Source organism: Pimephales promelas, chromosome 25, assembly GCF_988280905.1.
Source record: "Pimephales promelas chromosome 25, fPimPro1.hap1.1, whole genome shotgun sequence".
NCBI lineage: Eukaryota > Metazoa > Chordata > Actinopteri > Cypriniformes > Leuciscidae > Pimephales > Pimephales promelas.
The window spans coordinates 16,069,175-16,085,261 of NC_142793.1; the positions used below are offsets into that span (position 1 = coordinate 16,069,175).

The 16,087-nt window shown below is 35.5% G+C and overlaps 1 protein-coding gene across 3 annotated transcripts in view; it reads right to left on the reverse strand.

Annotated features, from left to right (window-relative positions):
- nav2b (neuron navigator 2b) overlaps nucleotides 1–10,894 on the reverse strand; it is a 65,320-nt gene extending 54,426 nt beyond the window's left edge. For all 3 annotated transcript variants that reach the window (XM_089127917.1, XM_089127918.1, XM_039647949.2), the window contains exons 1-7: nucleotides 10,658–10,894; nucleotides 5,665–5,782; nucleotides 5,144–5,196; nucleotides 3,517–3,589; nucleotides 3,186–3,426; nucleotides 2,365–2,433; nucleotides 1,896–2,029 (exon numbers count right to left, since the gene is read on the reverse strand). In XM_089127917.1, the coding sequence (XP_088984043.1) occupies nucleotides 1,896–2,029; nucleotides 2,365–2,433; nucleotides 3,186–3,426; nucleotides 3,517–3,589; nucleotides 5,144–5,196; nucleotides 5,665–5,782; nucleotides 10,658–10,879 (910 nt within the window). In that variant the 5' untranslated portion in view covers nucleotides 10,880–10,894. The remainder of the gene's footprint in view (nucleotides 1–1,895; nucleotides 2,030–2,364; nucleotides 2,434–3,185; nucleotides 3,427–3,516; nucleotides 3,590–5,143; nucleotides 5,197–5,664; nucleotides 5,783–10,657) is intronic.
- Nucleotides 10,895–16,087: the final 5,193 nt, after the last annotated feature.

Genomic DNA, 16,087 nt, shown 5'->3' on the forward strand with positions numbered 1-16,087 from the left:
GAGTAAAATTCACATAACAGTCCTATTCCTCGCATGTCTTCCTAGCCGTTTGATCTCACTGTATATAAAGCTCTGTCATAATCATTGACTTTTCTCTCTCTTCTTGCGCTGGTTTTGCCACAAGTACACTAATTAGAGCTGAATCAGTGAGAAGCAAACGCCTCATCATCAACATACCAGATCCAGCAGTGTGCAGCCGAGAGTCCACACGAACCACACACAAACACAGATGCATGCATGCACACAAACATGTACATCATGATTGTGCAAAAGGGAAAAATACTTTTTATACGGTTTTATGAATGTCTTGGATACAAAAATGTGACATGTTAGTGGGGAAACAGTCACGCTAAATAACTAAATGCTGAAGTGTGTAAACCAACAAGCCTACCTTAATGTAACAACAGCGTGCCAAAAATGTGTCAACAACATGAAATTAAAGAATCATAAAAATGTGAACAAAATGAGCAGTTACCAAACTTTAAACAAATCAAGGGAGGATGGTTTGGATCACTTATCATGAAAAATTTTGGTTCAAAATATTTTGTAGAACTTGAAGTAACAATTCATGTCCAATAAGTGCTGGTTCAAAAAACGAATGCAACTATAAAGTTGTCTTTATGGTCAAAAGACCCATAAATTACCATGAAGTAAGTCCATTTACTTGTGCGCTTCTTCCCAGCCTTTTTAAGCATTGCGATAACTTAGCATGAGGAACAGAACTAAATTCTCTTCATTATCCACTTGTGAGAGCTTAAAGGTTTAGATCACATAAAAAGTAAATTCTGTCATCATTTATTCACCCTTATGTTGTTACAAACCCCTAAGACTTCCGTTCATCTTCGAAACACAAATGAAGTTATTTTTAATGAAATCTGAGTTATTTCAGTCCCTGCATTGACAGTCCACGCAACTTTGTCGCTTAAAAGAGTTCATATATGAATTGAGCGGTTTTGTCCAAATTTTTTCTGAAGAGACACAATTGCTTTATATGAATATGACCATCAAATTAATTAAATGAATGAATTCATTCATTCTTGTGTTAATCAGCACGTTTGAGCTTCCGCAAGAACCAATGAGGTTTATTCTCACGCGTCGGTCGTGTTCGGTCGAGCTTCTTTTTATGTTCGCTGATGAATGTTTATTTATCAAATTAAATCTGTCATCATATAAAGCGATCTAATCTGTTCTGAAAATTTGGACTAAACCACTCAATTCATATGGATTAGTTTTACAATCTCTTGGAAGTGGTAGTTGCGTGGACTGTCTAAGGAGGAACAGAAATCGCTTAGATTTTTGTAACAATATCTTAATAATTTGTGTTTTTTGAAGATGAATGAAAGTCTTACAGGTTTGGAACAACATAAGGGTTAGTAAATGATGACAAAAATGTATTTTCATTTTTCTACTATTTGTTGAGAGCAGCTTGGACATTCTTGTAAGTAGCTTCATTTTTGGTTCTATTTTAATTTCTGGGGGGAGAAATACTTTTTGAGAAATATATTTACGTATTAAAAAGACCAGTTTTAGTTTCTGAAAATAAAAATCATAAAATTTCTTGAAAAACATTTTTTTTTATCAATAATACCAATCCCAATTTGAGCAAGGAAAAGTACGATAAATCTGTAAAAAAAAAAAAAAAAAAAAATCACAGGTAATTCTAGTAAAAAATAATACTGAAATAAAGCCTGCCGACTCCATGGGTGGTGTGGCCTTGTGGTTAAAGATGTGGGTGAAAGGTTATAGGTTCGAATACCTCAGAGTTATTCATTGTGCACTGAGCAAGACACCTTGGGTTTTTCTTTCAGGATGATTTAACAATAACAGTTTTTACTAAATGACTGCTTACATAACAATCATTCTCAAGATTGTGTAAATGGATGTGATTAACTCACCTCTTTCATGAGCGTAGGCAGAGATTGACGGCTTAAATCGGTCACATTGGTTGAAGCTTTGGCTGCGTCTGTTGGTGTTTCGAGGTGTACTCTCTGTGCCCGTTCCAGCCGCCCTCACAGAGGGGCTCTGAAGCCTGACAAAGAGTTCAGTCAGAACAAACTCAAACTTTCTCTTTAAACAATAACTATTTATGCTGCAAAGACCCAGGACTGGAGTGCAAATTATATAAATAAACCTCAGTGACCTTTTATATTAAAGTCCACATCTGATCATATGATCGAGAACAAAATGACTATTGAAGGGGATTCACATGTTTTTGGCCCTGAGGAAACAAGATAGGCTTGTGTAGAATCACAAGATCATCAGTAGATGGTGCTGCTGTGAAGTAATTTACTAGGAGGACAAGTACAGTAGATCAGGAACATTGTGATGTTTTCAAGAGTGGATGTATAAATCTGGAAAGCTGACCTAGAGTTCTTTTTCTGAGCAACTGAGAGTCTCATGGCTTTTTTCTGATCAGAGCCTTTTGATGGATGACTTCAAGATCAAGATAAAGACAAAAGAGAAAGAAAAGGGATGAATAGAAGAGTTAGAGAAATAACCAGTGTTGTTATTGTTAACTAAAACTAAAATGATTAAAAATGTTTTAATTTTTTTTTTGTTAATTTAAATAAAGTTGAAATAATTATTAATATAACTAATATTTCATATGAGATTAACAATTTTTACTTAAAAATCTTAAATAAGAGATGTTGCCTTGGCAACAAACTAAAATAAAATAAGTTTAAGTCGTGTTACTACAATTCTTAAAAAATTTATAAAAAAATGACATACTAACACTAAAACATTAAAATGAAACAGAAATAAATAAATATATATATAAAAAACGACAAAAGCACAAAACTATTTCAACTAAAATGAAAATAAAAACTCAAATAAAAATCAAAGTCTCACTCAAAATATTAATACATACTATAATGAAAGGTTAATCATTGGAAATGTTAAGGGCATAAAAAGTTAGAGGAGGAAGAAAAAGAAGAGCAGTATGAAAGCATCTAAAAATGTTATATGTTTGTTTATATAATATGTTAATTTATATATATAAATTTAAATATATATATATATATATATATATATATATATATATATATATATATATATATATATAAAATAAAATTTCCTCCAACCAAATTATTTAAAGATTAAAAATTGATTACTGATCTTTCAATCCAGGTGATATGTTATATGTCCATGAAGAAGCTATCCAGTAGATGAATTGAAAATTATACCTGGACTGCAGGTCTGTCTGTGTTTTCTGTGCACATGGGGAGGAGGTGTAGTGTTGCTGGATAGGAGAAGGACAGGGAGAAGTGTGAGGAGGCAGGGCAGGACTGGCGCATCGGTGGGCCTGGTTGTTCTGGAGCATCTGAACATTGCTGGAGGTCTGTTTCCAAGTCTGCTGCTGCTGCCTGAAGCGCGACAGAATGAAGAAAAGGCCTAAAATGGCTTTCAGATTGCCATTGCGGATCTCTGTGGTTCGGCAGAAAAAGAAAAGAATCTTGTTGACATCTTATTTTAAATATTATTGAGCATTAGTTAACCCTTAAAGAGTCCGCTCACCTTCGGCACAAAGTCCCTTAATATTCACTCCTTTAGCAGCCAGGAAGCACAGACAGGCATCAATGTTCTCAATCTGTTTGAGAGAGAAACACGGACATAAATCAAGAGCTTGCTGTCCCCTCGGAAAATGTGACCCCACCACACTTGCACACTTACTCAGGTGTACAGGAAACATAACCAAACAGATGGTGCTCAATAGGGTAGTTTTGTGGTTTACAACCATGTGGGTCCATCCTGCGGTGTTCCTGTGACATTACAATCTTTATCCTGACCACTGGCGAGACGACAGACTACAGCATGCTGGTTAACACCAGGATTTTAAGGTCAACAAGACCTGCCATTGTCACCCCTGAGGTTGTTTCTTAAAGGGCCAGTTTAACCAAAAATGGAAATTCTGTCATAATATACTCTCATTTATCATGTATATTTGGCTTAAATGGAAAATCTACGAATTATGGGATAATTTTCTTTTTTGATTAACTTACGAACCCTTAAAGCTAGCTTGTCCGGATTTATTAAAGGAACAAGTGGATTTATTGGTGCAAGTGAAAGAGATTTTTACTTTCCCGACCAGTCAGGTATAGTTAGCTTAAAACTTTAGAGACAGAAAAATAAGCATCAAATGATAATGATTTTATTACATTCGGCTTAAACAGCGATTGATAATGGTGTTATTTCCGATAACAAAAGGCGTGCTGTCGGGCTGTGACTTTCGTGGAGAAATCAAAACAAATGAGCATAGCAGCACACAGAAGAATGTTAAAAATTTTGTTATTTATATTTATACAACTGAACATAGATATAGTTATGTAACATAGCACGACCAAGGGAGCAGTTTTGCTGAATATTAACACAATTGCAAATGTACATTGATTTTATAGTTCAATAAGTAGTAAAAATTAGTTTAGTTACTTACATTTTAGACACAATAGACTGTTTTGTTCTATTTCAACGGCGAAAATGGTTCCGAAGGAAAGCAATACTTTCGCGCAGTGTTTTGTTCCTAAATGATTCAGTATTTGAACGAACCGTTTGAATGAACGACTCAATGACTCACTCATTAAGGCGGTCACTTGCCGCCACCTTTTGGCGGTGTAGTTTTATGTTTAAACGTATATCATTGCATTTTATGTATATTCAAACATTTATGTGCATTATTAATCTAATAACATTATTTATTGATGTTGTAATTTTGCAATGTAAATTATTCCATTTCAGTAGGCTAACAGCCCTATAGTGTCTAACTGAATTTATTGATCAAATGTAAGAATTTGACATGAAACATGCTGCAAGGTTAAAGAAATTGGCCTTTATAAAAGTAAATAAATAAATAAATATAAAAAATATCCAGATTTAAGTAGCCTATATGTAAAAGCTGATGAGAAAAATGCTTTAGAAATTACACCACCAAAAAAGCGAATGAGCGATTTACTTGTCCAAAAGACAGGACATGACAAGGCCTAAATGTCAAGGCCTGTCCATATTCTCAAAACTATCATTTTCAGTATCTTCAAAATCAATATTTTGATCACTTCTTCATTAGATCCACCATCAAGTGACATTCGATTGAGAGTTTTACTTATTTGTTTCTTTTCCTATCACGCCGGACAGAAATTTTGAGTCTTACCATTTGAGAGCGACTCTCTGGGAATCCGTTGATATCTGCAATCTTCTCATTTGCTGAATGGAAAAAAGAAAACAGAGGCACTGAATTAAAGTAACACCATTTTTTACCTGCTAGTTGATTTATGAACACATCATCAATTTGGTGTGGTCTTCAGGCTTTTGTATTTGTAATAGGAATAAGAAGGAACGCGTATCCTCCTCTTGCATACGTTAATTACATTTTGGCTTAATAAAATGTTCACAAAACAGTTTGTAGCCTCATAAACCATCCACAAATTGGCCCTTTTTAGAAACTGATCTCATAAAACAGCTTCAGAACACATTCAAAATAACAGAGGTGGTGAGTTTTCTTAATACTTATGTGTGTCCATTTCTTTCCCAGTTCTCCTCCTCGAACCTACTCATTATGGTTAGATTTACTGGTATGGTGGAGCAAAATTGTAGGTTTTATGTATTAACTTTTTCTGAAGGAAGAAGAGGGGTTTGTTAAAGTATGGAAAATGATTTAATCTTTAATCTTACCTACAACCTGAATGATTTCTGCCAACAAAACGCCATCGGCAACATCCTGTTGGAGGTCTTTAATCAGGCGTGTGTGTCCGGATTTGGCTAGGTAGTGGTTGGCCCAATCTGTATAAATCTATTCATCCAAAGAAAAATAGAGAGAGACAGAATGAGGAAAAGGCACTTAACATCTAACTCTGGGTTTAGAGCTTATGGATGAAAGACAAATGCCACATTGTGGCCGATCAGCTACCATTTAAATATCAGAGTGTAGACAGGGAAATTTCCAAGAAAATTAATAAAAGCAAGCTGTCAAAAGAGTCTGGAATATCAGGTTGTACATCTAATTCTTTTTTTTTTTTTAAATGTAAAAAAAAAAAAAAAAACTATATTTAGAAACATATTTGATTATTTTATGATTTTTTGGGATTAAATTCTTATTGTATTTATTTGAATAAATATTTTTAAATGTTTTAAAACATTTTATCCAAACAATGGAGGTGAAAAAAATATGAAAAAGGTAATTGTTAAATATTAAAAATATATATATTTAAATATATTTGCACAATTTATTAATGAAAAAAATGGCAGTCTGATCAAATATTATAACATTTGTTTTTATTTAGTGAATAAACATTTAAATAAATAATTTAAATAAAACACAAAATTATAAATGGAAAAAAAAAGTAGCAGTCTGAAAAAAGTTGTCATGGCTTCCAGACCATTCACCATTCTCAAAAATGGTATCCAGCTAGGCATATTGCATTGTGTGATACAGTATGTCATGTGTTCTGGTTGTATAATGCAGAATGAATTTGACATTTTTTGCATACAATATATTTGTACACTGCAAAATTACCATGTGTATTATGGTACTATGCAATTCCAAACATCCCTGATGCTTTTATATCTTAATCATCATGCAACTACAAAAAGTGAGCACTGGGAGGCAGCAAAGACTCAATAGGCCACTAGAGGTCAGAAATGAAGGGCTGTAGGTGTTTTGTTGCTGGTCTAGTTATATCCAAATGGGTCTAAATGGGACATAAGAACTGGTGTGAATGCCCATCATGCAGATCAGAGCTAAGCATGGACCATTTAAAACTGGAGCCACTGCTGGTTTTAATACAGAGACTCCTTGTGAGTCCTGCAGGGGGTTGTTTGTATTTCTGCCCACAGAACTTGGAGAACCGCTCCACCCCTTCACTGTAAACAAAACCTCTAGGCTGCGGTGGACAGCATGTGGGAATAATAATCTTGAATAATAAAAACACAGGGGAAGAGGAGTAACCAAGTTCTATGTTAACATGAGGATGCATTACGTGCGCAATCACATTAGAACAAATCAGTGTTTAGCCATCATGTTCTGTTTGGGGTCAAAAAGACCCCACATTCATTTTAATAACAAACATATTGGTTAATGATTTTTCTGAGAACTGTAAATAAACGTCATTAAATTGATCAATCTCAAGTCATTCTGAACAAAAAAAATGAGGGTTAAGATTAATCAATTGTAGATGGTCAATCGGCATTAATGTTTTAATACGATTATAGGATTTGTAAACATTTTGATGTGGCATTTTTTTTTTTAAATGTAAAATATATATTTTGTAGCCTATTTGTTCTAGGAAACTTATATCAGTTCAGCCTATAGGCAACATTTAATTTTTTTTTTTTTTTTTTTTTGTAGAGGCGGATACAAGCTCACACATCATTGATCTGATGACATAATTCACTCATCATCGACACACATGTATATTGGACATGTCCCCTTTAAGATGTTCATGTGGTTTTGGGGTGTGTTAATGCACGTTTTTTCTGACACATGAGTTCATTAAAAACACAACCGTTGTTATTCTGACACTGCAATCCTGCCTCCGTCTATTTTTGATAGCACAAGAGCTACAATTTAAGCTTTATTTCAATCGCTAATTTTTATTAGTAGTTTACAAATTTTTATTAGTAGTTTACAATAACAACACTCACTTACAAAAGTAAGTAACCTGGATGCCTCAAAATATTATGTTATCTAAACCAGATTTTTTACAGTGATGCTAAAAACAAGATAGCTCCAAAAAAATAAAAAATAAAAATAAAAGGAGCACTCTGGTATTACCTTGGTTTTTATTTGAAGTACCACAGACTTGGAGTATAACTACTGCATTTAAATATAAATACCAAATCGAAGTATGGTAAACTACGGTATTTGGACAGAATCACAGCCAAAACACTTTTTGTAAAACAGAGCAAACATGCCAAATTGCATTTCTCCATTTAAGGTTCAAGATCGAGTTTTTAAAGATCAGCTCAATAAAACCCAAGCAATTCAATTTGTGAAGGACAATTTAGAGAGCAAAAAGTGGTCCCTAAACTTGTAATGGACTTTCCATTCCTTGTCTTTGGTAATTCCATCATTTCCAAAAACAAGACTAAAAGCAGATATTTTACAAACTAGTAACTGCATTCATCACGTTGTTTTACAAGGCAACCAACCGTGACTAATCCTCACCAATGCTGTCCCAAAACACATTTAGTGCCATTTTCATAAATGTGAAGCATTTTCCACCTTCCTGGCCAAAACAAAGAGGGACAGCAGTGCAATGTGGGGGCATAGTAGTATATTAGTACCAGTGTCTGCTAAAGGGTGCCCACTATTGGCCTTTGGGATTGGTGTGTGTGGCATCCCATCCATATGGCCAAATGCCCACCTGCAGTGCGGCTCACCGCCGCTAATGGAGCACTGTAGTAAAACCTCCATGACCGTGTCTATGTGTGCGTGTGTGCTGTAATTACAGGCCAACTGGCTGAGCTTTTTATTCTACCTCGCCACATGAAGAACTTGGCTCTTCGCTGCCTTCAAAGCTCGACTGAACGTATGAAGCTATATAAACACATGTACGCATACACTCATAGACATAAACTTACACACTGCTGCCGTGGACCAAAAGAAGAACACTGCGACTTTTCATAGGCAATTTGCTTTGACCAGGTCAGCAGGATCTATTCTTACAAAGCATAATATTTTTAACATGTAAATGTATAAACACATGAGCTTTCAGCGGGAAGCTCTACAAACAGTAGTTACAAAGGTGGTAATGTGGCCAAAGAAGAGAAACTGTTTCAAAGACATGAATACAATGTACACAGCTGTTGTAGGTCAAGTCATGTTGGAATATGGGCACAACTCCGCAAAGTTTGAACTTCAACATGACAAACCAAAGCATTTAGCAGTTTTATATTCTGTTCATTAATATTCCAAAAACACAATTAACACTAACACCTTGCAAGCAAGCCTGTTTCCATCATAGAGTTATTTTATAAAAGTTATATTGTGAGATATAAAGTTACAATTACAAGAAACAAAATGTCATTGTGAGATATGAAGCCACACTGTGAAAGATTTAAAGTCACGATTGAGTTGGCATAAAGTTGCAATTATGAGAAACTTTAAACTTTATTGTTCCGAGATATAGTCATAACTAGATATAAAAAATGTCAGATCTAAAGTAGCCAAAAAAAGTCGTAAAGTCGTAAAGTCATAAAAGAAACTTTAAACTTTTTTGTTCCGAGATATAGTCATAACTAGATATAAAAAATGTCAGATCTAAAGTAGCCAAAAAAAGTCGTAAAGTCGTAATTGTGAGACAAAGTCACATTGCACGGCATAAAGTTGCAAATATAAGAAACAGTCCCAATTATGAGATAAAGTTACAAGAAAATAGTGGTTTTGAGATATAAAGGAGCAATGACAAAAAACAAAGTTGTAATTTTCAGATATAATAAAGTGTCAATTATGAGATAGTCACACTACAAGATATAAAGTTGCAAATATAAGAAACTGCCCCAATTATGAGATAAAGTTACAAGAAAGTTATAGTTTTAAGATATATAGTAGCAAGCAATTACAAGAAACAAAGTTTAATTGAGATATAAAGTCACATTGCGAGACATAAAGTTGCAAATATAAAAAACAGTCCCAATTATGCGATAAAGTTACAAGAAAATTGTAGTTTTGAGATATAAAGGAGCAATGACAAGAAACAAAGTTGTAATTGTGAGATATAAAGTGTCAACTATGAGATAAAAAGTTACAAGAAAGTTAAAGTTAAGATATATAGTAGCAATTACAAGGAACAAAGTTGTAATTGAGATATAAAGTCACATTGCGAAACATAAAGTTGCAAATATAAAAGACAGTCCCAATTATGAGATAAAGTTACAAGAAAATAGTAGTTTTGAGATGTAAAGGAGCAATGACAAGAAACAAAGTTGTAATTGTGAGATATAAAGTGTCAATTGTGAGATAAAAAGTTACAAAAAAGTTATAGATTTAAGATATATAGTAGCAATTACAAGGAACAAAGTTGAAATTGAGATATAGTCACATTGCGAGACAAAGTTGGAAATGTAAAAAACAGTCCCAATTATGAGATAAAAAGTTACAAGAAAGTTGTAGTTTTGAGATATACAGTAACATTTACAAGAAACAACATTTTAATTGTGAGATATAAAGTTGCAATTACGTAAAACAAGTAACGAGACAATATAGTCTCAAGTATAAAAACAAATGTTAGAGAAAAAGTTACTAGAGATTTGTAATTTTAACATATAAAGTAGCCATTGCAAAGTCGTAACTGTGATATAACGTTGCGATTACTTGAAAATTCCCATTACAAGATATAGTCGCAACTCTGAAGTATGAGAAACAAAGTTGCAATTGTGAGATATAAAGATGCCATTACGAGAAACAAAGTGATAATTTGCACAATTACAAAAAAATACCTGTTGTAGCCTGATACTTTACATGAGGTCGATGAAGACGATCAATAGTACTATAAAGATAACTGACCAAATGGTCAATGCACAAATTATTCATATTTTCATTTATTTATTTAATCAAAGTATAAAACTGTCTGTGTGGAATCAAACTACCCAAACAACGATGATCATCTGTTAGAACATGAATGCAACCACAAAGCCACATACAAATTAAAAGCATCAGTGTTCCAACCTGAGGGTCTCCTGATGTGTCTTTGGCCTTTTTCTGTAAAGTTGCAGTGCCTTGACTTTGCTGTCTGTAGATGGGAGACTTCAAGGGGATGAGGCTGGGCTGCGTGGGCTTCAGTGGTCCATTCTGTTGGGCTGCCACCCTAGCTGGAATGGGTAGCGCGGTAGCATGCACAGGCTTGGGCAATCCCGACTTCATCTTGGACGCGACTAGAATAGCAGGCATCTTCTTATCCTTTTACATTCAACCACGCACACGCTGGCACAAAGTTGTCTGGTTGCAGAGGCACAAGGCTCGGAGCAACCGCACACGCTGACTTAACAGCTGGAGCAATGCAGTGGGAAGTGTGTCCACAAACTCACATTCATGCTGCACTGGAAAGCTTGGCAGCACACAGACGTCTAGCTAAACCTTCTAATAATGTGATTTTCCCATGACAATCAGCCAAATCCTTCCCCGTCATCAGTATCTTCAGTGTTCTTCTTATCCAATGAAGCTCTACTCCATATTCGACTTGGGATCTGGACTCCGCCCGCCACCTGCTACCAGTCCCACAGCAGCAAAGAGTCGCCCAATATAGCCCAGTGAAGCGGACACTCTCTGGCAGGCACAAATCACAGATAAGTGGGAAGCGGGCAGGATGCAATTTGTTGTCAGAGCAGAAGAAACCTACAGTTTGCACATGGAAGTGTAACCAGACCCCAGATGCAGTGGCAGCAAGGCATGAGTCTCAAGCTTGAGAAGGATTAACAAGCCATTAGCAAGACAGCAGATGTGTCTTATGGGAAAACTCAACGCTAACGCCCCTGGGCGACAGCCTAATCAGCCATAATATCACCCTTCTTTCTCACCAATGCACCTGAGAAACGGACAATTAGCAAGCAAAGAAGAAAAGTCTTGCTTTAGTTTTGATGAACTTTTAGTTTTGATTAAATTTTTGATGCCACAAACCCTAAAATATTAAAGACAGCTGCATGTTTTTTTAGAAAGTATAAAAAGACCAATTTATCTTGTGGGGAAATAAAAAATGTTATCAATTTTTAAAATACAAAATATATTATATGGAAAAATATTGATTTTAAAATCTATATTTTTCTACTCACAATTAAAGTAATAAAGAGAAATAAAGCTAGGGCTATCAACACATTCAACTAATTGTGATAAATGTCATGATTTCCAAAGAATATTTTTTAAAGTGTAAAAAACATTATTATATTATTAAATAATTATTATAATAGCCTATATACAAAATCATTAACAAACTGATAATTAGAATTATTGTAAAAAATAATCTTTTCATGATTAGTAATTACGAAATTTTTTCTTTTGTCAAATCAACTTAAAAAATTGATTTAGTTCAGATAACAAACAATTTTGAGTTTCTGATGATTAAATCATTCTCCTTCATTGTATATATATATATATATATATATATATATATATATTTAAAAATGTAAATATCAAAAATGAAAATCCAAATGGATACTTTTTAACAATCTGGCTATGTGATTATAACTAACTACAAGTACAGTAAAAATTGAGGCAAAATGGTAGGAGAATTGTTTGTTCTTGTTGTTATCTCAACAAAGCAATTTACCCACTGCCAAAAACATCTATTAGGCATGATTAAAATCAGTTAAATAACCAAAACTGCCTCGAAGCCTAAGTATTTTTACATGCAGTTAAAATTTTGTATGCGGTTTTACCATGATTGAAATGTTAAGTCTCATTCGCCCTGTTTTTCGGCACTCGCTGAATTCCCATGGCCGGTTGCGTTTCTAACAGCATGCTGAGAGAGGGAGTGTTTGGTTATTCACGCAGCCCGAGCCGAGGCTTTGGGAGGATGAAATTCTGTTGGAGCAGCAGTTTTGAGTGTCTACAGATTGAACCCAATAATCCCTGTGGGGACAAGTGAAACCCACTGCCTCTCTGAAGCCTGGCACTGATGCATTGTTTCCTCAGAGAATCACTGTGCACTGACTCCACAACTATGTCGAATGTGCAAAACTGGAGATGATGCCAGTCCATCACGGATCTGGAAAACTGAAATATCAACTACTACCGAACATATATGTGTCAGCCAATGTTTTCTCATGAATTTGAGATATCTCCCATTTTCAATCTCAACAGGTGCAAAAGAGCCACGTTTTATGATAACTGCACCACCAAACCATTGGTTCATTTTCCATTGGTTAAACAAACAGATATTTTCGCACCAATGTTGACGTGTTTGGACTTGGATTCTCATTATACTCATTTCAGATCATTAAAACAGCACTGGGAATCAAGCAGAGGACACAGTAATAAACCTACCGCAGGAATGGTGGGTGGTAGGTGCAGGTTGCTAGGTTGAGGCTTTGGTAAACACACATGTGCAACCACAACACACAGCATGGGATCAGTTTTACAGACCCATGTTGTTAAACTGGATTTGATCATTGAACCCATAATGTACTCCTTGAAGGCAAACTGCTTTTGGACGGCAGCATCTACAGCAGTAGTACATGCCCAATCTATTTCACCCACATTTCATTTTTAAAATGAATTATGTAGAATTCAGAAACCTGTGTTATTAGCACCACTGGTGGCCGTTCAGTGAACTGCAGCCAGCCAGACACTGAACATGATTCAAAGATGTGAGATACTCACAACACACGACAAAAATGACAGCAGCCAGCGAGAAAGCAGCAGTTAACAAAGATCATAGCGATGTGGATATGTTTGCAAAAGCACTGTCATTCACTGGCATCATGTCGACAGATGGGGTAATTAAAATTACACCGTTGATAGCTCGGGAGCACGCAGGGATGGATGGATGGATGGATGGAAATGCCTCTAGATGCACCAGAAAGCCCTGGGAAATGTAATGATGTTATTTAAATATCATTACACAGCATAGAAATACTCTAATTAAAAACTAAAACTAATTAAAAAACACGGAAGAAAAACAAAAATGAAACTAAATGAAAAAGACAAGCTAAAAAAAAATCTAATTCACCGGAGGGTCATCTGACGCTGACAGTCCAGTCCATTAACAACTCTTCACTAAAGTTAGCCTTTAAACAGAGTCCAAGAGAAGCAGCTTATTCCATATGGTCACTTGTTGTGAGTGGACATCTGCCCACTTTAAACTCAATACGTTTCTGCGGACAGAGCGTGCCAGGTTACTTCTTAGGTCACAGTAACCTTAAACTGTAAAGACAGGTAGACATCACGCTGGTTTCGGGATGGACAATAAACTTGTGTAACAGTGTACAACTTTATTAAAATAGTACAGTAAGTTATTATCACCATCCTACACTCTAATAGTACACTCATTGATTAGTGGTTCAACAGATCACAAAGCTCACGGTTCGGATCGTATTACGCTGTCTTTTTTTCTTTTCTTTTTTAAAAGGTTGGATAATTGAAAAAAATAATAAAAATAAGGACAAACACAAATTACAAGCACAGATAAATACAATATAACAGTTACAAGTAAGGTCTAACATTAGTATTCAGGTACAGAAATGTAAAATACCACTAGTGTTCAATGTATAAATTAAATATAGACACATTTTTGCTAAAGCTGTGTTTTGTTGTTTGATTAATGACACCGACAGCAGCAAGTATTTATAGGCTGCCGTCACTTTAAGACCTATTATACACCGATCCAATAATATGATTCATATCCAATTTATGTTGACCATCATAATACCAATTTACGAGAATACTTGCTGAGATTGGTATTTTGACATAATTTTGTGGCTGTGTGAACAAATCGAGTTCTCTTTTGCCTCTTCTTGCACTGGAATGGTTTAAAATCACTTGAGTTTGTAAACTGGCAAGACAAAACATGTGCAAATTAGAATATATCACTCTATGATGGTTAAACTTGGCAATTAATCCGCGAATCACATGCGTGCCGAACTATGGGGCCTGGACTGTACGGATGCATCGATGGTTCCATGAACAACCTTTAGCATTCATTAAAACTTTCCATCACACAAAGATGTTTAGAGTGAAAAAAGGTTCTTTAGATTGTATAAAAAGATCTTTACACTAAGACAAAATTGTTTTTTACAATAAAAGGTTCTTTGGGCGACCAAAAGTCTCATTCTTCTATGGCATCACTCTGCCACTGAAAAGTCACTTTTGGAACAATTTGAACCAGAGGTCATCAATGGACCGTATCAGACAAAAGTGTGTGCAGGATGTGAAACAGACACACCACTTCAGCAAATCTCCACAGTGCTGCACAGTCACAGGACTATCTTGCTGACACAAACACAATCACTTCCGGATCCAAAACTATGCCGACACTTTGAGGTACATCTTCATGCACACATGGACACACACCCATTCCTGTTAATAATTGAGAACAAAAATATTGAACAAAAACTGATCAACACATAACAGTATATTCAGGCATATTCCAACTTGTGCATGGCCAAATGTCAGCCGCACATTGACATTGGCAAGCTTCTGCTGAACAGGATGCAGACACAGAGATAGTGATACACTATCAGAGAATGACTGATGCCAAAAGCGGTCCGTACTGCTTTTTAAAACCTGTCCAGAGACGTGCCTATTCAGAGACATAATGTTTTAAAGATTTTTAAAGATGTGTCCACTACCTAATGTTGTGGTCACCAGCAAAAGAGGGTTATGCATAGATTTTGACCTAGTAAATTCAGGGTCATTATGGAGATCTATTCCACCCCATGCATTTCCTTTCACAAGCTTGGTGAGAAGCAGCAGACGGGACTCTTGGAACGGCAGTTTATTCCACTTTTCCAAGCCAATGATCAGATCTGACCCAGTCAGCAAACAATCTTGTTACTGGCTTATATGCTGGGTTCAGGGACAGGAAGATCACACCTTCTGAGGGATCAGAGCTAAATACATCGCCATTCATCTCAAATGTCAACAGTGGTCATAAATTGTTCACGTAAATAACCTTTCAAGCAATAAATACGATTTAAAGGTATAGGTAAATGTGGGTGAGTAAATGACCTTTTAAACTTCGGGTTGCCATTCAGCAAGAGCCTCTCACAATGATTTGACTATAATTTCGTAAATGTTCCTTTCCACAAAACAGTTCAAACAGAGGAGGAGTCTCAGCTTTAACATGGCGTTTCCAAAGTACATGCAGTGCTCAGAATCAAACGCTGAAGGTCACGTCGCCACACCAAACACCACCTGCTTCTGAATCCTCTTACCAAAACCACACATCTCCAGCTCAGTCAGTGATAAGCAACATTCACAAACTGCTAATAGCATAAGGGCATTAGTGACATATCACACAAGATTAGCGTCTTAGCCTAATGCTTATCAGCCTGTTAGCATGTACACCCGTGCCACGCTAGCAGCTGGAGGTTGAATCTGTGAAAACATACTTGTTAAACCCCTTAACTGGAACTTATTAACACTACACATCAACCTTGAAAAACG